General features: G+C 36.1%; 1 protein-coding gene and 1 pseudogene across 24 annotated transcripts in view; one reads left to right on the top strand and one right to left on the bottom strand.

Moving 5' to 3' along the window:
- FUT8 (fucosyltransferase 8) overlaps positions 1-15,028 on the top strand; it is a 282,852-nt gene that overhangs the window by 179,840 nt on the left and 87,984 nt on the right. For all 24 annotated transcript variants that reach the window (XM_057318427.1, XM_057318424.1, XM_057318420.1 and 21 more), the window contains 2 exons: positions 9,294-9,409; positions 9,526-9,688. In XM_057318427.1, the coding sequence (XP_057174410.1) occupies positions 9,294-9,409; positions 9,526-9,688 (279 nt within the window). The remainder of the gene's footprint in view (positions 1-9,293; positions 9,410-9,525; positions 9,689-15,028) is intronic.
- Positions 1,905-2,156, bottom strand: LOC113246345 (cytochrome c oxidase subunit 7B, mitochondrial-like; annotated as a pseudogene).

Genomic DNA, 15,028 nt, shown 5'->3' with positions numbered 1-15,028 from the left:
GAAGAGAACTATCCTTTCCACATTAAGTATTCCTGGCTCCCTTGTTAAATATTAGTTCACTCTATGTGCAAGGCTTTATTTCTGAGCTCTTGATTCTGTTCCATTGGTCTGTATCTGGTTTTTTATGCCATGCCATACTGCTTTATATTCTACAGCTTTGCAATAGAGTTTGAAATGAGGAAGTGTGATGCCTCCAACTTTGTTATTTCTTAGTATTGCTTTGTCTATTCAGTGTCTTTTGTGTTTCCATATAGATTTTAGGATTTTTTTTATTTCTGTGAAAAATGTCATTGGAATTATGGCAGGAATTGTGTTGAATCTATAGATAGCTTGGGTAGTATGGATATTTTACAATGTTAATTTTTCTGATTTAAGAACATGAGTATTTTTCTTTTTTAATATTTTTTTAAAGATTTTTATTTATTTATTTGACAGAGAGAGAGACAGCCAGCGAGAGAGGGAACACAGCAGGGGGAGTGGGAGAGTAAGAAGCAGGCTCTCAGCAGAGGAGCCTGATGCGGGGTTCGATCCCAGAATGCTGGCATCACACCCTGAGCTGAAGGCAGATGTTTAACGACTGAGCCACCCAGGCGCCCCTATTTCTATCTTTTTTCATCAAAGTCTTATAGTTTTCAGTGTACAAATCTTTTACCCCTCCTTTTATTCCTAAGTATTTTTTTTTTTTGGTGCTATTATGAGTGGATTTTTAAAAATTTCTTTTTCAGGTGTTTCATTATTAGTGTATAGAAATGTAATTGATTTTTGTATGTTTCTTTTGTATCCTGCTACTTTACTGAATTTATTGATTTGTTCTAACAATTTTTTTTGTGGAGTCCTTAGGATTTTTTATATACAAGGTTATATCATCTGCAAACAAAGACAGTTTTACTCTTTCCTTTCTGAATTGGGTGCTTTTTATTTCTTTTTCTTGCCTGATTATTCTGGCTATGAGTTCCAGTACTGTGTTTAATAGGAGTAGTTAGAGTGGGCTCCTTTGTGTTGTTCCTGATTTTAAAAGGAAAAGCTTTCAACCTTTTACAATTGAGTCTGTTAGCTGTAGGCTTATGATATATGGCCTCTTATGTAGAGGTACATTCCTTCTATACCCACTTTGTTGAGACATTTTATCATGAAAGAATGTTGAATTTTATCAAATGCTTTTTCAGAATCTATTGAGATAATCATATGATTATTATAGTTTGTTCTATAATGTGATATATCAGACTTAATAACATATATTGAACCATCCTTGCATCCTAGGAATGAATCCCACTTGTCATGGTATACATTATCCTTTTAATGTGCTGCTTAATTTGGTTTGCTAGTATTTTGTTGAGAATTTTTTTATCTATATATATATCAAGGATATTAGCTTGTAATTTTCTTTCCTTGTAGTGTCCTTATGTGGCTCTGGTAGCAGGGTAATGCTGGCCTTGCAAAATGAATTTGGAAGTCTTCCCTTTCTTCAGTTTTCTGGAACAGTTTGAAAAGGATTGGCATTAATTTTTTTTTTTTTAATGTTTTGTAGAATTTGCCTTTGAAGCTGTCTGGTACTGAACTTTTCTTTGTTGGGAGATTTTTGGTTACTTGCTCAATATTCTTATTCATTATTAGTGTATTCAGATTTTTTAATTTCTTGCTAGATTGTATGTTTTTAGGAATTTACTCATTTCTCCTAGGTGGTCCAATTTGTTGGCATATAATTATTCATAATCTCTTACAATTCTTTGAATTTCTGTGGTATCAATTATAATGTCTTCTCTTTCATCTCTAATTGTTTTTAAGGTTTCAAATGTATTTTATTTCTTCAATCATGCCGTATTTTAATGGGTCCACAGTACTTTTACTTGGCATCAGTTATGAGTTGGTTTTGAAGTAATTCAGTAATACACCAGCTGGGATGATTATTGATCTCTCCATTCCTTTGGGTTGACTCTGCCAACAGGAGACAGGTTCCATTCTATTCCAGTTTGTGTTGCTGTATATGTCCATACAGCAACACAGAAAGTGGCTCTACTAGCTAATACAGCATTGCCATATTTGTCGTGGAAATCAGGTGTCCCTTTCGGGTGGCTCTATCTTGCCATTGTTTGCTGAGTGCTTTGAACTTGGAGACAACTTAGAGCATTTTTGGCCATGGGAAACATCATGAAGCTGAAGACAAAACGGTGGCAACTGCAGCTATTGGTTTGCTACAACTTCGTGCCAAGTCTCCTTGCAAAGAGCCCTAAAAAACCTCTAATTTTTTTTTTGTCTTTTTTTTTTCTTGGTAAATCTAGCTAAAGGTTCATTGGTTTTGCTTATCTTTCAAAAAAACCGACTTAGTTTCATTAAGCTGTCTTATTTTCCTCTTCTTCATTTTATTTTCTTTCTGCTCATATTTTTGTTATTTCCTTCCTTCTGCTTATTTGGATTTAGTTTGTTCTTTTTCCATTTCCTTAAAATATAAATTTAGATTGTTTATTTGAATGTCTAATTTCCTAATGTAAGTATTTATCACTATCAACTTCAGTCTTAAATCTGCTTTTCTGTATCCCCTATGTATGTTGGTTTTCCATTTTCATTTGTTTCAAGATTTTATTTCCTTTTTGTTTTTTTCTTGGCCCATTCTTTGCTCAAGAGTCTGGTTTTTTATTTCTATATATTTGTGGATTTTGCTTTTTTTCTCTTGTTAACTAGTTCTTGTTTCATACCATTTGGTCAGGAAAGAAGATACTTGGTATGATTTCAATCTTCTAAATTTGCTAAGAGATTTCTTGTGACCTAAAATATGATCTGTCCTGGAGACTGTTCCATATGTGCTTGAATGTGTATTCTGCTGCTGTTGGTTGGAATGTTCTGTATGTGTCTATGAGGTCCATTTTGTATAAAGTATAGTTTGAATCCAGTATTCCCGTATTAATTTTGTTTGGATGATCAGTCCATTGTTGGAGGTTGGGTCCCCACAATAGTAGTAGAACCTGCTGTTATTATTGTCTGTTTCTTCCTTCAGATCTGATAATAGTTGCTTAGTATATTTAGGTGCTCTAATGTTAGGTACGTATATGTTTATAATTGATATGTACTCTTGGGGGACTGACATCTTTATCATTCTATAATGAACTTCTTTGTCTTTTTTTACAGTTTTTGGCTTAAAGTCTATTTTGTCTGGTATAAGTATAGTTACCCCAGCTCTCTTTTGTTACCATTTTCATGGAATATCATTTTTCATCCTTTCACTGGAAGTCTGTATCTGTCCTTAAAGCTGATGTAAATATCATAAGCAGCATATACTTAGATCTTGTTTTTTTTAGCCATTCAGTCACTCTATTCCTTTCGATTGGAGATTTTAATCCATTTACATTTAAAGTACTTACCGATAGGTAAACAATAATGCCATCATACTAATTATTTTCTGGATGTTTTGTAGCTTTTCCCTTCTTTCTTCCTTTCTTGCTATCTTCCTTTGTGATTGATGATTTTACTTGGTAGTATTCTTTGATTCTGTTCTCTTTATCTTTTGTGCATCTACTGTTGGTTTTGTTTTGTGGTTACCATGAGAGTTACATGAAACATCTTATAGATATAACAGTCTATTTTAAGCTGATTACAATCTAACTTTGATCATAGACAAAAACCTCTACCCTTTTACTCTCTCCCCACATTTTATGCTTTGATGTCACAGTTATATCTTTTTATATGGCATAGGGGTTAACAAATAATTGTAGTTATAGTCAGTCTTTTAACTTTTATACCAGAATGAAATGATTAAAACACTACCATATTACAGTACGGTGGTGTTCTGAATTTGGTTATATACTTTCCTTTACTACTGTGTTTTATATTTTTATATGTTTTCATGTTACTAATCAGCATCATTTCATTTCAGCTTAAAGAACTTTTAGCATTTCTTATAAGGCTGATCTGGTGGTGATGACCTCCCTCAACTTTTGTTGTTGTTGGAAATTCTTTATCTCTACTTTGTTTTTGAAGGAGAGCATGTCAGATACAGTGTTCTTGATTGGTAGTATTTTTCTTACAGCACTTTGAATATATTATCCCACTCCCTCCTGACCTGCAAGGTTTCTGCTGAGAAAGCCACTAATAGCCTCATGGAGGCTCCCTTGTATGTGAGGATTTTTTTTTTCTCTTGCTGCTTTTAAATTTTTCTGTCTTTGATTTTAGATAGTTTTATTATAATGTGCCTTAGAGAAGATTTTTTGGGGTTGAAACTTTTCAGGGACGTTCAGACTGCATGAAATGATGTCCAAATCTCTCAGTAGATTTGGGAAGTTGTATCTTTAAATAAGCTTTCTTCCCCTTTCTCTTTTTCTTTTCCTTCTGGGACTCCAATAACTATAGATTGTTTCTCTTATGGAATCCCATAATTCATATAGTCTTTTTCACTTTCTAAAATTCTTTCTTCTTGCTCTTTTGACTGGATAATTTCAAATGATCTGCTTTAAATTCACTAATTTTTTCTGCTGCTTGGTCAGATCTATTTTTGAAGCTCTCTATTGAATTCTTCAGTTCAGTTATTGTATTTTCCAGCTCTAGAATTGTTTTATTTTATTTTTTTTTACAGTTTCTGTTTCTTTGTTGAGCCTCCCATTTTGTTCATGTATTGTTTTTCTAATTTTGTTTAGCTGCTTATCTGTATTTTGTAGTTACCAAATTCCTTTAAAAGGATTGTTCTGAATTCTTTTTTAGATATTTAATAGATCCTTTTTTTAATTTTTAATTTTTTATTTGTTTTTTATCTTTATTTCTTTAAGGTTCGTTATTAAAGCTTTTTTAGTTTCTTTTGGTGGGGTCATGCTTACTTGATTCTTCCTGAGCCTCATATTCTTATGTTGGTATTTGCTCATTTGAGGAAGCAGTTTCTTTTCCAGCCTTTTTAGGTTTGCTTTGGCAGGGAAAGACATTCACCATTCAGCTCAGCTGAGGCTTCTGCAAGCAGCTGCTAGGAGCTTCTGGCAAGCAGTGCTTGCTCTCAGGGTCTCTAGTTGGGTGGGGCCGATGTCTGTGTTCTAAGGTTGTTTGGGGATACTGCCAGTGTTCTGTAGTCTGTTGGGTCTGATGGCTGGGCTCTGCATTCAAGCATAAACGCTGGCTTGTATCTGTGTTCAGGTAGAGCTACTTGCTGGGCTTTGCAGTCACATAAGGTTGCACAGGTTGCAGGTTATGTTTCCTGGCAGGGTGGTATTTCTGGTTGCACTCTGAGACTGGGCAAGCCCACATGCTGAACTCCGAAATTTGCTTCTAGTCAGTTGGAGTCCCCAAGTCGTGCCCCCTTGCTTGATGGTGCCATTGGTTGGACTCTACATTCAATTAAGGCTATACACAGGGCTTTGCAATCAGATGGGAATTCAAGCTGTGTTCCTTGATCTGATGGGGCTGTAGGCTGTACCCCAAGTTGGATGGAGCTGCAGGCTAGGCTCTACAATTGAGCAGGCTACTGGCTGTGCTCTGCTGTTTGACAGTGTCTCTTGCTGGGCTTCCTATTTGGGAAGGACTACCAGCTGTACCCCACAGTTGGATGGGACTGGGTGCTCCATGGTCAGGCAGGGTTACCTTATGGGCTCGCTGGTCAGGTGGAGCCACAGGCTATGCTTTGTGATTAGGTGGGGTGACTGGCTGTGCATTCTGTCTGGGTGAGTCTGCAAGCTATGCCCAGCAATTGGATGGAGCTGTAGGGTGTCTGTGCGGCTGGATGGAGCTGTCAGGTTGAGCTCCAGAGCTGACCAGGGTCTCTGGCTGGGAATCTTGTGAGGCAGGGCTGGAAGCTATGCTCAACAGTAGGGTGGTGCTGCTGGGGTTAGCTCCCTACCTGAATGGAGCTGTAGAATGGGCTCTGTGGCTGCCTGGGATCCATGGCCACGATTCCCTGTCAGGAGCTGCTGGAGGCTATGGAGGCTATACTTAGCAGTTTAATGGGGCTTCTGACTTGCTTCACTGCCTAGGTAGGCCACAGGATGTATTGTATGCTGCCCATGGCTGCCTGGCATCTTTGGTCAGGCTTCCTTGTTGGGTGGGGCTGGAGACTATGCTCAGCAGTTAGGTGTGGCCATTGACTGCTTTAGTGGGCCATGGGATGTGCTGCATAGGCCCAGCAGCTTAGGGCAGGCTTCCTGCTTAAGTGGAATGGAGGCTATGCTCAGCATTTATCAGGGCTGCTGACTTGCTTCTTGTGTAGGTGGGGCTCCTCACCAAGGTATCCCTTTGGCTGGGGACCCAAACCAAGCAGAACTGCCATTTAAGCTCCCTAGCCAGTGGGAGGCACTGGCTCAGCTCTGCAAATGATCAGAGCCAGGATCTGGGATCTCTGCTCAGGCCCCACAACTAACAGGAATGCAGTTGGCCAAGATCTGCACACTTGTTGCTATGAGTCCGTTTCCCCCTTCTCTATCTGTAGCTGATTCTCCCAGTATTCTCTGTGAGGCATTTCTTAAGTGGAGCTCCCAGGAGGCATCAGGTATGCTAGGGAAGCTTGATGTCCACCTTGCACTCTTCCTTTTCTCACTGGAGAAACTGTAGGACCAGGGGGACCCCCTTGTGTAGCACTGCACTGACCTGGGGAAGGAACAATGCAGTCAAAGTGAAACTGTTCCTCTTAACCTTATTCTAATGAGGTTTTTCTTGGTTTTTGTGGCTCAAGTGGATGCTTCAGCCTCACCACCATGTTCTTGGATCCTCACAAGTATCTTGTCTATAGATAGTTACTAGTTGCCCTTTCCCTGAAGGGGACAGAAGTTGGGAACCACCTATTTTGCCATCTTTCTAGTGGGTATCTCCTGATTCCAGTTTTATTAAATCATTGTTTCATACATTTTGTCTGGGTTTTCAGTTGTTTCAGGCATTTTGGTAAATCTAATCTCTGTTGCTTCATCTTGGCCAGAAGATGTCCTATATATCTTTTGCATAGTGAGTATGATTAAAAAAAAAAAAAAAAAACACCTCAAACCCCAAATATTCAGATAATGTCCTTGCAGATTGACTCTTCTGGATGGGTTTTGGAAAGAATAGTCCTTATTGTGTACTTTTTTTACATTGGCTCCTCCATTACTTTTATCTACAGTTTATCCAAGTTGGGTTTGATTATTATATATTATAGTGTAATATAAATTACTAATTCATGTATGTTTTATTAAAATTAGATTGGATTTAGTACTTAACTGAAATCTGAAATGATTTTATGCTGTTTTTTTCTTGCCTATTTTACACTAATGTTTTTCCATCAATATATGCAGAAATGAGATAAAAAGCAGAACCTAGACATATCTTTGTATTGTCTGAAATGTTATGTCATTAAGGTATGTTCTGGAAAAGGACATTCTTGTCCTATGGCATAGTGCTGTCAAAATTAATTCCAAGAGGTAGTAGTTTTATTCTGTTTTCAAATTATTTCCTAGAAATCAGCCATCTAATTCGGAAAGAGATTAAGAGGCAAATTTTAAAAACTATATACCAGGAAATGCCTCATTTATGAATGTATGCACATTTGAGCTTATAAATTGGGTAATTGTGCACCTAATAACTCTATTTATTTTATCATTATTCACTTTGTAGGTATACGAATGAAGGCTTTGTAATTCAAATTTTGTAGCCTGGGATACTCATGATTAGAGAATGGTTATTTTTCATGCTGCTGTTCAGTGTTAATGCATACAATTACGGAATACCTCATTTACTCTGGTAGGGCTATACCAAGAGCTTCTTTACTAAACATGTATTCTGAAGTGGTATAGGTAACTAATAGTTAATTTGGCTTCCTCTGCTATATAAAAAAGTGTTTGAAAAGGTACAAAAGATCTGTATTGGAGTCTTTGCATCAAAGGACTGAGTTGACATCTGAATTTAAGTTCTGCCAAGTGTATTTTAAAAATTATTTCCTTAAAATGATTGTGATGAGAATAGATACCCAGATATTTTGAGATTATAACTCATCTCTAAAATGACTGAGCCTGGATACAATAGTCCTGATAGTTTATTGCCAAATACTGTGCTAAGTACTTTTATAGATTTTGGAAGAAAAATCAGCCATTTATTTAATCTTCACAATAATTATGCAAATACATATATACAGATGGATGTATGGATTTATATGTGTATGTGTGTTAGTTTTCTGTTGCTGCTGTAACAGATACCACAAACTTTGTGGCTCAAAACAATGGAAATTTATTCTCTTACAGTTTGGGAGCCAGAAGTCTGAAGTGAGTTTTACTGGGCCAAAACCAGTGTCAGCAGGGCCATATTTCCACTGAGAAGCTCTAGGGGAGAATCTGTTTCCTTGCTTTTCCCAGCTTCTAAAGTTGCATTCCTCATATTTGTTGCTCATGACCCCATCCCCCATCTTTAAAGCTAATAGCAACACCATCATCTCCTCTTTTGCAGTAAAATCTCCCTCTGCCTCCCTCTTTTAAGAACCTTTGTGATTACAGTTAGGGCCCACCTGGATAATCCAAGACCATCTCCCCCATCTCAAGATCCTTAACTTAATTATTCACATATTTAAAGTTTCTTTTGCCGTCTAAGGTAGCATTTATAGGTTCCAGGATTGGGATGTAGATGTCTTTTTTGGCCAAAATAGAGTACAGAATATTGCCAAAGTCCTATAAAAACAAAACAGTCCTGTTTGGAAGTTGTACAGATAGGTTGATAATATAAGCAAGAGATCCTCCGCCATGTTCCAACATTTTATATTGTTGACTGATATTTTGCATTTCTGATAGAAACAAACAGGACATTAATCTTCAATTTTTTTTCCAATATACTCCATCTCCTAGTCTTGTCTTACCCTTCTATAAAACCAATACTTAATAACCTAAGGTCATGAGTTCATGAATTGGAGCACAGATTTAGATAGCCTGATATTGTGATTAATTCAGAAATAATTTGTATTTGTTATTTGAACACAGGCACATGTTCAGATAAATGCTTTATTTCCCCTAAGCCTTTTTGTCACCCTCTCCTTTACCTTTGTTGCTCTTGACACTAATGAAGAATTGACCACTTTGCTACTGATGGTGTTTTTCTAAGTAATATGATGAGAGTTTTTAGGACACAGTCCTAAAGGTTCCTTTATTCCTAGAAGATCATAGATCTCTGAGCTAGATTATTTTTTTCTGTTTTTGTTCAGTATCATTCCATTGTTTATCCTTTATCCTACACCTTTGAAGAGAAAATTTTATTTTGTACTTCTAATATATGGTTTATGACTTCTAGAGTTACCAAGAAATATGTTGTAGCAAAGTAAGCATTAATTTTGTTGCATAATTTATAAGCTAAATGTTTACTTTTTTTTTTAACTACAGAATACCAGAAGGTCCCATTGATCAGGGGCCAGCTTCAGGAAGGGTTCGTGCTTTAGAAGAACAACTTTTGAAGGCCAAAGAACAGATTGAAAATTATAAGAAACAAACTAGAAATGGTAGGTGATTATACAGTGTTTTTCCTATTTAATATGTTGATATTACCACAAGTAATTAAAAATTTTCTTTTATCAAAATGTTGGGAATATTGATACTATTTATTCTTTGACTGCAGGTCTGGGGAAGGATCATGAAATCCTAAGGAGGAGGATTGAAAATGGAGCTAAAGAGCTCTGGTTTTTTCTACAAAGTGAATTGAAGAAATTAAAGAATTTAGAAGGAAATGTACTCCAAAGACATGCAGATGAATTTCTGTCAGATTTGGGACATCATGAAAGGTGCTATTCTTTTTTTACATTTCATTTGGGCTTTGGTAAAGATTATAATCTAAGAATATAAACTGGAACTTTTGTTAATTTCCCTGCTGAATGGTAAGTGATACCTACCATATTTAAGAGAAGGGTACCTGAGGTTTCAAGGACAATAATTCCCAAATGTAGTTCATCAGCTAAAACATACCACTGGAAAATATTATTTAAAATGTATTTCTAGAAATCTTTATATAAACCCTAAGTAAACTCTGAAGGTAGTGGTGTCAGCCAGTAATACATTAAAATATCTTCCTGTAAATTTCCTTCATATACAATCAATAATTGGAGTATGCATTTTTACATTACTGTACATTGGAACTCATACTGAGGCTGGCAGTTATGTTTCTAATGCAAACATTAAGAATTTTAAAATAGCACCTTTTTAGGGTTTCTGAATAAAGGTTAACAGGTTTTTTATAAAAGTGTGCATTCTTTTAATTATTTTTCTACTTAGTTGGTAGAAAGAAGAATCTGAAATCTGTTAAATTTATTTCTCCTGTTTGCACATTCCTGAAAATATGCAGTTTATCTTCCATAGAAAAGAAAACATTTTGGTACTGGTGTATTCATGCAGAACACAGTGTATCTGAGAATCATTATAAATAAAATGAAACCTGTCCTTAGGTCTGTTATATATACAAGTCTATATTCCCAGTAGGATTCTGATGGCAATTACTGTCTCATTAGTGAACAGTAAAAGAAAAATTGTTGTATTAACACAGCCTACCACTGTGAAGAAGAAAAGAATTCCTCCACAACCAAGGGATTCATATATATTAACATCATTAGCAATTGTACGGATTTTGAAATATTGTTCTATTTTAAGTGAAATTACAAATAAAATCCATCAGTTTAGTGGAATCATTTTAGCATTAATCTACAGAAGTAAGCATAAATTTCAAGAGGCATTCAGTAGTCCCTTTGAAAGTTTTCTCCATACTTAGACCATTAGACCAAATGCTGACTAATTCCATTCTTATTGCTTCTCTACCCTAAAGCTGATTCTGGGCATCATGATTCTGCTAATTGGAGCTGTGTGCTTGTGTGCTTTGCTTATCACCGTTTTACAGGAAAATGTAGATCTGAAAAGGATTTGAGTTGGGTAGACTATGTGGTATTTAAAGGCGAATTGGGGCTATTGAATTCTTAGTGTTTAATTTTAAAGTTTGATTTAATTAAAGTACTTGAGAATTTAATCTTCAGGTCTTTTCTAAATTAAAATTATTATTTAAAGAATTATTTTGTGCATGTATTTTGTGACTGTGTGTATAAATGGAAAAATTTGTACAAATGTACAAATGTAAAAAGTATTGGGCCCTAAAGTTGATGTAAATCAATGTTAAATTTTTTGTAAGTTGAATTTTGTTTTAAATATATTATGATTCCTGACACTACCTTTTAGTATATGTTAAATAATAATATTTAACTGAAGACAAAAATGGAAAGGTACCCAGGGTACCCCAGTCAATTTCTTTTGCTATCTTAAGCAGAAATTCTAAGGAACTTGGGATGCAACTTCACAGGGTAGTAATTTAACTTCAGGCAGCTGTATTAGAATGCAGTGATACAATAATGAGCAAAGCATAGCCAGACACTGGAGAAATAACCCTAAAGTTATGAATGTACAAGTAGGGAGGATTTGTATGTATGCAAAATAGGCCATCTTACTAATAATTTTCAAGATTTTTAAGTGTAAGAATTAAAATTAAAACAGACTTTTGTGTTTGCCTCTGGTGATTTTTACACTACACAAAAATCCTCATTTCATTTTTACAGTTGCCCAAATATAGTGTATAGGTTGTCTCTGGACTAAAAGTCTATGTTCTCTGAGAAATCAGTTAGAGGTTAAGCCTATCAGTGTTTTTGTTCAGCTTTCTCTATGAATCACTCTTGTCATTTTTTGGTTCAGAAAGACATCAATTACAGGTAACAAATTAATGGGCTTTTGTTTTTTCAAAAGGGTTTTTTTTCTTTCTTAAAACTTGGTTCTGATAGAAACACTGATCCTCCCTTTCTAAATGAGTTTTATTGTGACATAATTTATATACAATAAAATGTACGTATTTTAGTCTGCAGTTCTGTGAGTTTTGACAAATGCTTGTAGTTTTGTTACCCCCACCACCACCACAATCAAGATACAGAACACTGCTACTACCCTGAGAAATTTGCTCATGCTCCTTTGTAGTCAGCACCTCCTCAAGCCCAGTCCCTGGCAGTCGTTAGGTCTGTTTCCCGTACCTATAATTTTGCCTCTTCCAGAATTTTGTGTAAATGCAATCATTATATTATGTAGCTTTTTGAGTGTGGTTTCTTTCACTTGGCATAATGCATCTGCGATTCACCCATGTTGTTTTGTGCATTGGTAGTTCATTCTTTTTATTGCTAAGTAATATCCCACTGTATGGATATACCACCAATAGTTTATCCATTCACCAGTTGAAGGACAGTTGGGTTGTTTACATGTTTTGGTGATTGTGCATAAAGCCACTACAAACATTAACATGCATGTTTCTGCAGAAACATGTTTTCATTGCTTTTGGATTAAATATCTAGAGCCGGATTTGTGGGACATGTTGAGAGTCTCTTTAATTTATAAGACATTGCCAAACTAGATTTTCAAGTGATGATTTCATTCTAGCAATTGCATATTACCATACTTTGTAGTAATACAGTCAAATTTACCTGCTGCTTTTGACATCATCAATCATGAATTGACTGTGGCCTCTTTGAAATAGTGAGAGGGAGATTAACTTTAGAGTGATTATTTTTGTCATTGTGATGTTATTATTTGTGTAGTAGTATAGGCTCAGGGCTTGGAAATATAACTATATATGTCTGTCCCTCTGGAGATATCATGGAAAATTCTGCCTTATCACTGTCTTAGGTTGCCCAGAGACATGTTTAACTTAATCACTGTTGCTTTGGTTCTTTTTGCATTCCTTATATTGCCAGACACCAATGTTAATGAAATAGTTCCTGGAGCTACTTCTTTCTGATTTTAGATTATAGCAATTATTAAACTTCAGACTGAAGGACAGGAGGGTTTATAGGGTTGGCTGAAATTACTGAGAAATAATCTGGTGAAGCAGCAATCTCATTGCTCTGGCCTGGTCTGCATCATCTCATTATCAATAATATATAAAACAGCTTTGGTAAGATGTTTCCCAAATGATAAATGGTACTTATGGCTAATTATGCTGATTGACTGTTTGATACGGTGTATAGGGGATTATGACTCAGATAAGGGGTGCAATATCTGCTTATAGGGAAAATTAGTAGGTTAATAGCTTATAGATTTATTTGTTCAGAATTCCTGATCATAGCTATTATAGCTCTCTCATAAGGTAGATGCTACTAGACTGTCTTTGAAAGGTCAAAGAATTGATATTTCCACTCTTGAAAAGTTAAGTTTTGTGAACCTTCAAAGCTGTTCTTTGTTTTTTATTTCATACACACACACAGAGGAAGGAATGAAGGAAGACCTTAAGTTCTTTGAGATGTGACCTGACTGAGACTTAAATTAAACTGGAATGTAGATACTCTTTCTTCAGTTGTTAATTCCTTTGGACAAAATGTTTGTATATGATTGTCTTTCTTGTAAGGAATCCAGGCTTATTTTTAGGTGGTGCTAGAACATCCATCCTAATATCCATGGACAAAGGGAACATTGTCATATGAAGCTTATTCTTCTCATCACTTAGTCTCTATCAGCCAGACCATGATTCTCCATCTTCTGTAAGGAAACATCCTCCTCTAAGATAAAGTTTGCACTGGAAGGAGAATCTGAGGGAGAAAAGGTGTCTCTTCTAATTGCTCTGATTCTGCTTTGCCTGCCCCCAACCGTACATCTCCTTGGGTGTAGTTTCCAAACTCAAGAATGATTTGACATTAAAAATAGTTACTTACTAAGGACTTCCTACATGGCAGTTACTATGATAAAGGCTTTCCATTGTCTTATTTTATCAGCACAGTAAGACTTTGAGGCAAGCATTATTATTCCCCATTTTATAAATAAAGTTATACTCAGGCCTAGAGAGATTAGGTAGTTTACACAAGTTAAGTGGCTGAGCTATTTTACTCCAAAATACTTTTCCTTAATTGTTAAATACTTAGCTTCTCTAAGCTTTATTTTTCTCTTCTACACATGAGGATATAATTCTCATCTCATAGCATTGTGTTGATGGAATGTGGGAAAAATATATAAAAGCACTTTCCACAGTGACTGTAGATCCTGGTAGGCTCTAGTGAGTCCTGCATAAGAGAAGCCCCAGAAGAGGATATAAATCGAAAACTCAGCTGCTGCAGGGCAAGCACCGATAAGGGGAAATTGTCACAGTGTTCAGTAGGAAGAATTTCAAGGTTTGGAACCTAAACATAAGCCTAGTGGACATCACTCACCAAGTAGCATAGTTATGAGCTTATATGATCCTATAAACTGTTTTTGTTGTTGCTCTTCTGGACTCCTCCCCACTCATGTGGGCTGTCAAAAAAGAGGTGGTCTTAAAATTCCTCCTGGAGACAAGGAATGCAAAAGGGCATTGTCTCCCTGTTTGTCTCCTGGCACTGCTCATGTCTGCCCCAGGAGCAAACCCAGATAAAAGCAGCCTTGGACAGCGCCCGAGGAAGTTTCCTTGCCTTTGATCCAGATTTGCCTATGGTTAGATTCTGTGGTACAGCCTCCCTTAATCACATTTACTTTAATAAATGTAGCTCCTTCACCTTGGTATTTTCTTGAATTATGTCTGCTCTTTGCTGACCCTCAGGGGGATTTTCTGTCTTTAACATCTTGAATCAGGTATAAAGAAAATACTCTACTTGTGGTTCTTCATTGGCATAATTGAGACAGACTCAAAGATTTCAAAATAGTTTTGTGGATATTAAAGTATAGAAATAGGAAAATTAACTGAAAATACAAAGAACATAAATGTAGCCCCGCTTTTGAAATAGAGGTTTTGAACCTGTCATAGCTGGCTTGCTCTCAGAGTCACAGATTCTGTTCTAGTTTACTGGTTATCTTCAGGCATCTATACTTTACCCTCAAGTGACTAGCGCTGTTCTGCTGATATTTTGCCTGGGTTTGTATTTCCCAGGGTTTGACCTGGCCTCAGACCAGGCCTTAAGATTTACCATATACCTCCCAGATTTCTTGATATCTATTCATAGTCAAAACCAAGATAGCCAGATTCTCAGCTTTTGGGACACTTTTAGGAGATTTGACTTGAGTAGAGTCACTGAAAACCCATCATTTCTGTAGAATGGATTTAGTCACCTTGTTTCCCAGTAATGATCCATAACTTTCTCTTTGAT

This window comes from Ursus arctos, unplaced genomic scaffold (genome assembly GCF_023065955.2).
Source record: "Ursus arctos isolate Adak ecotype North America unplaced genomic scaffold, UrsArc2.0 scaffold_25, whole genome shotgun sequence".
Lineage (NCBI taxonomy): Eukaryota > Metazoa > Chordata > Mammalia > Carnivora > Ursidae > Ursus > Ursus arctos.
This window is presented reverse-complemented; position numbering and strand designations above follow the sequence as displayed.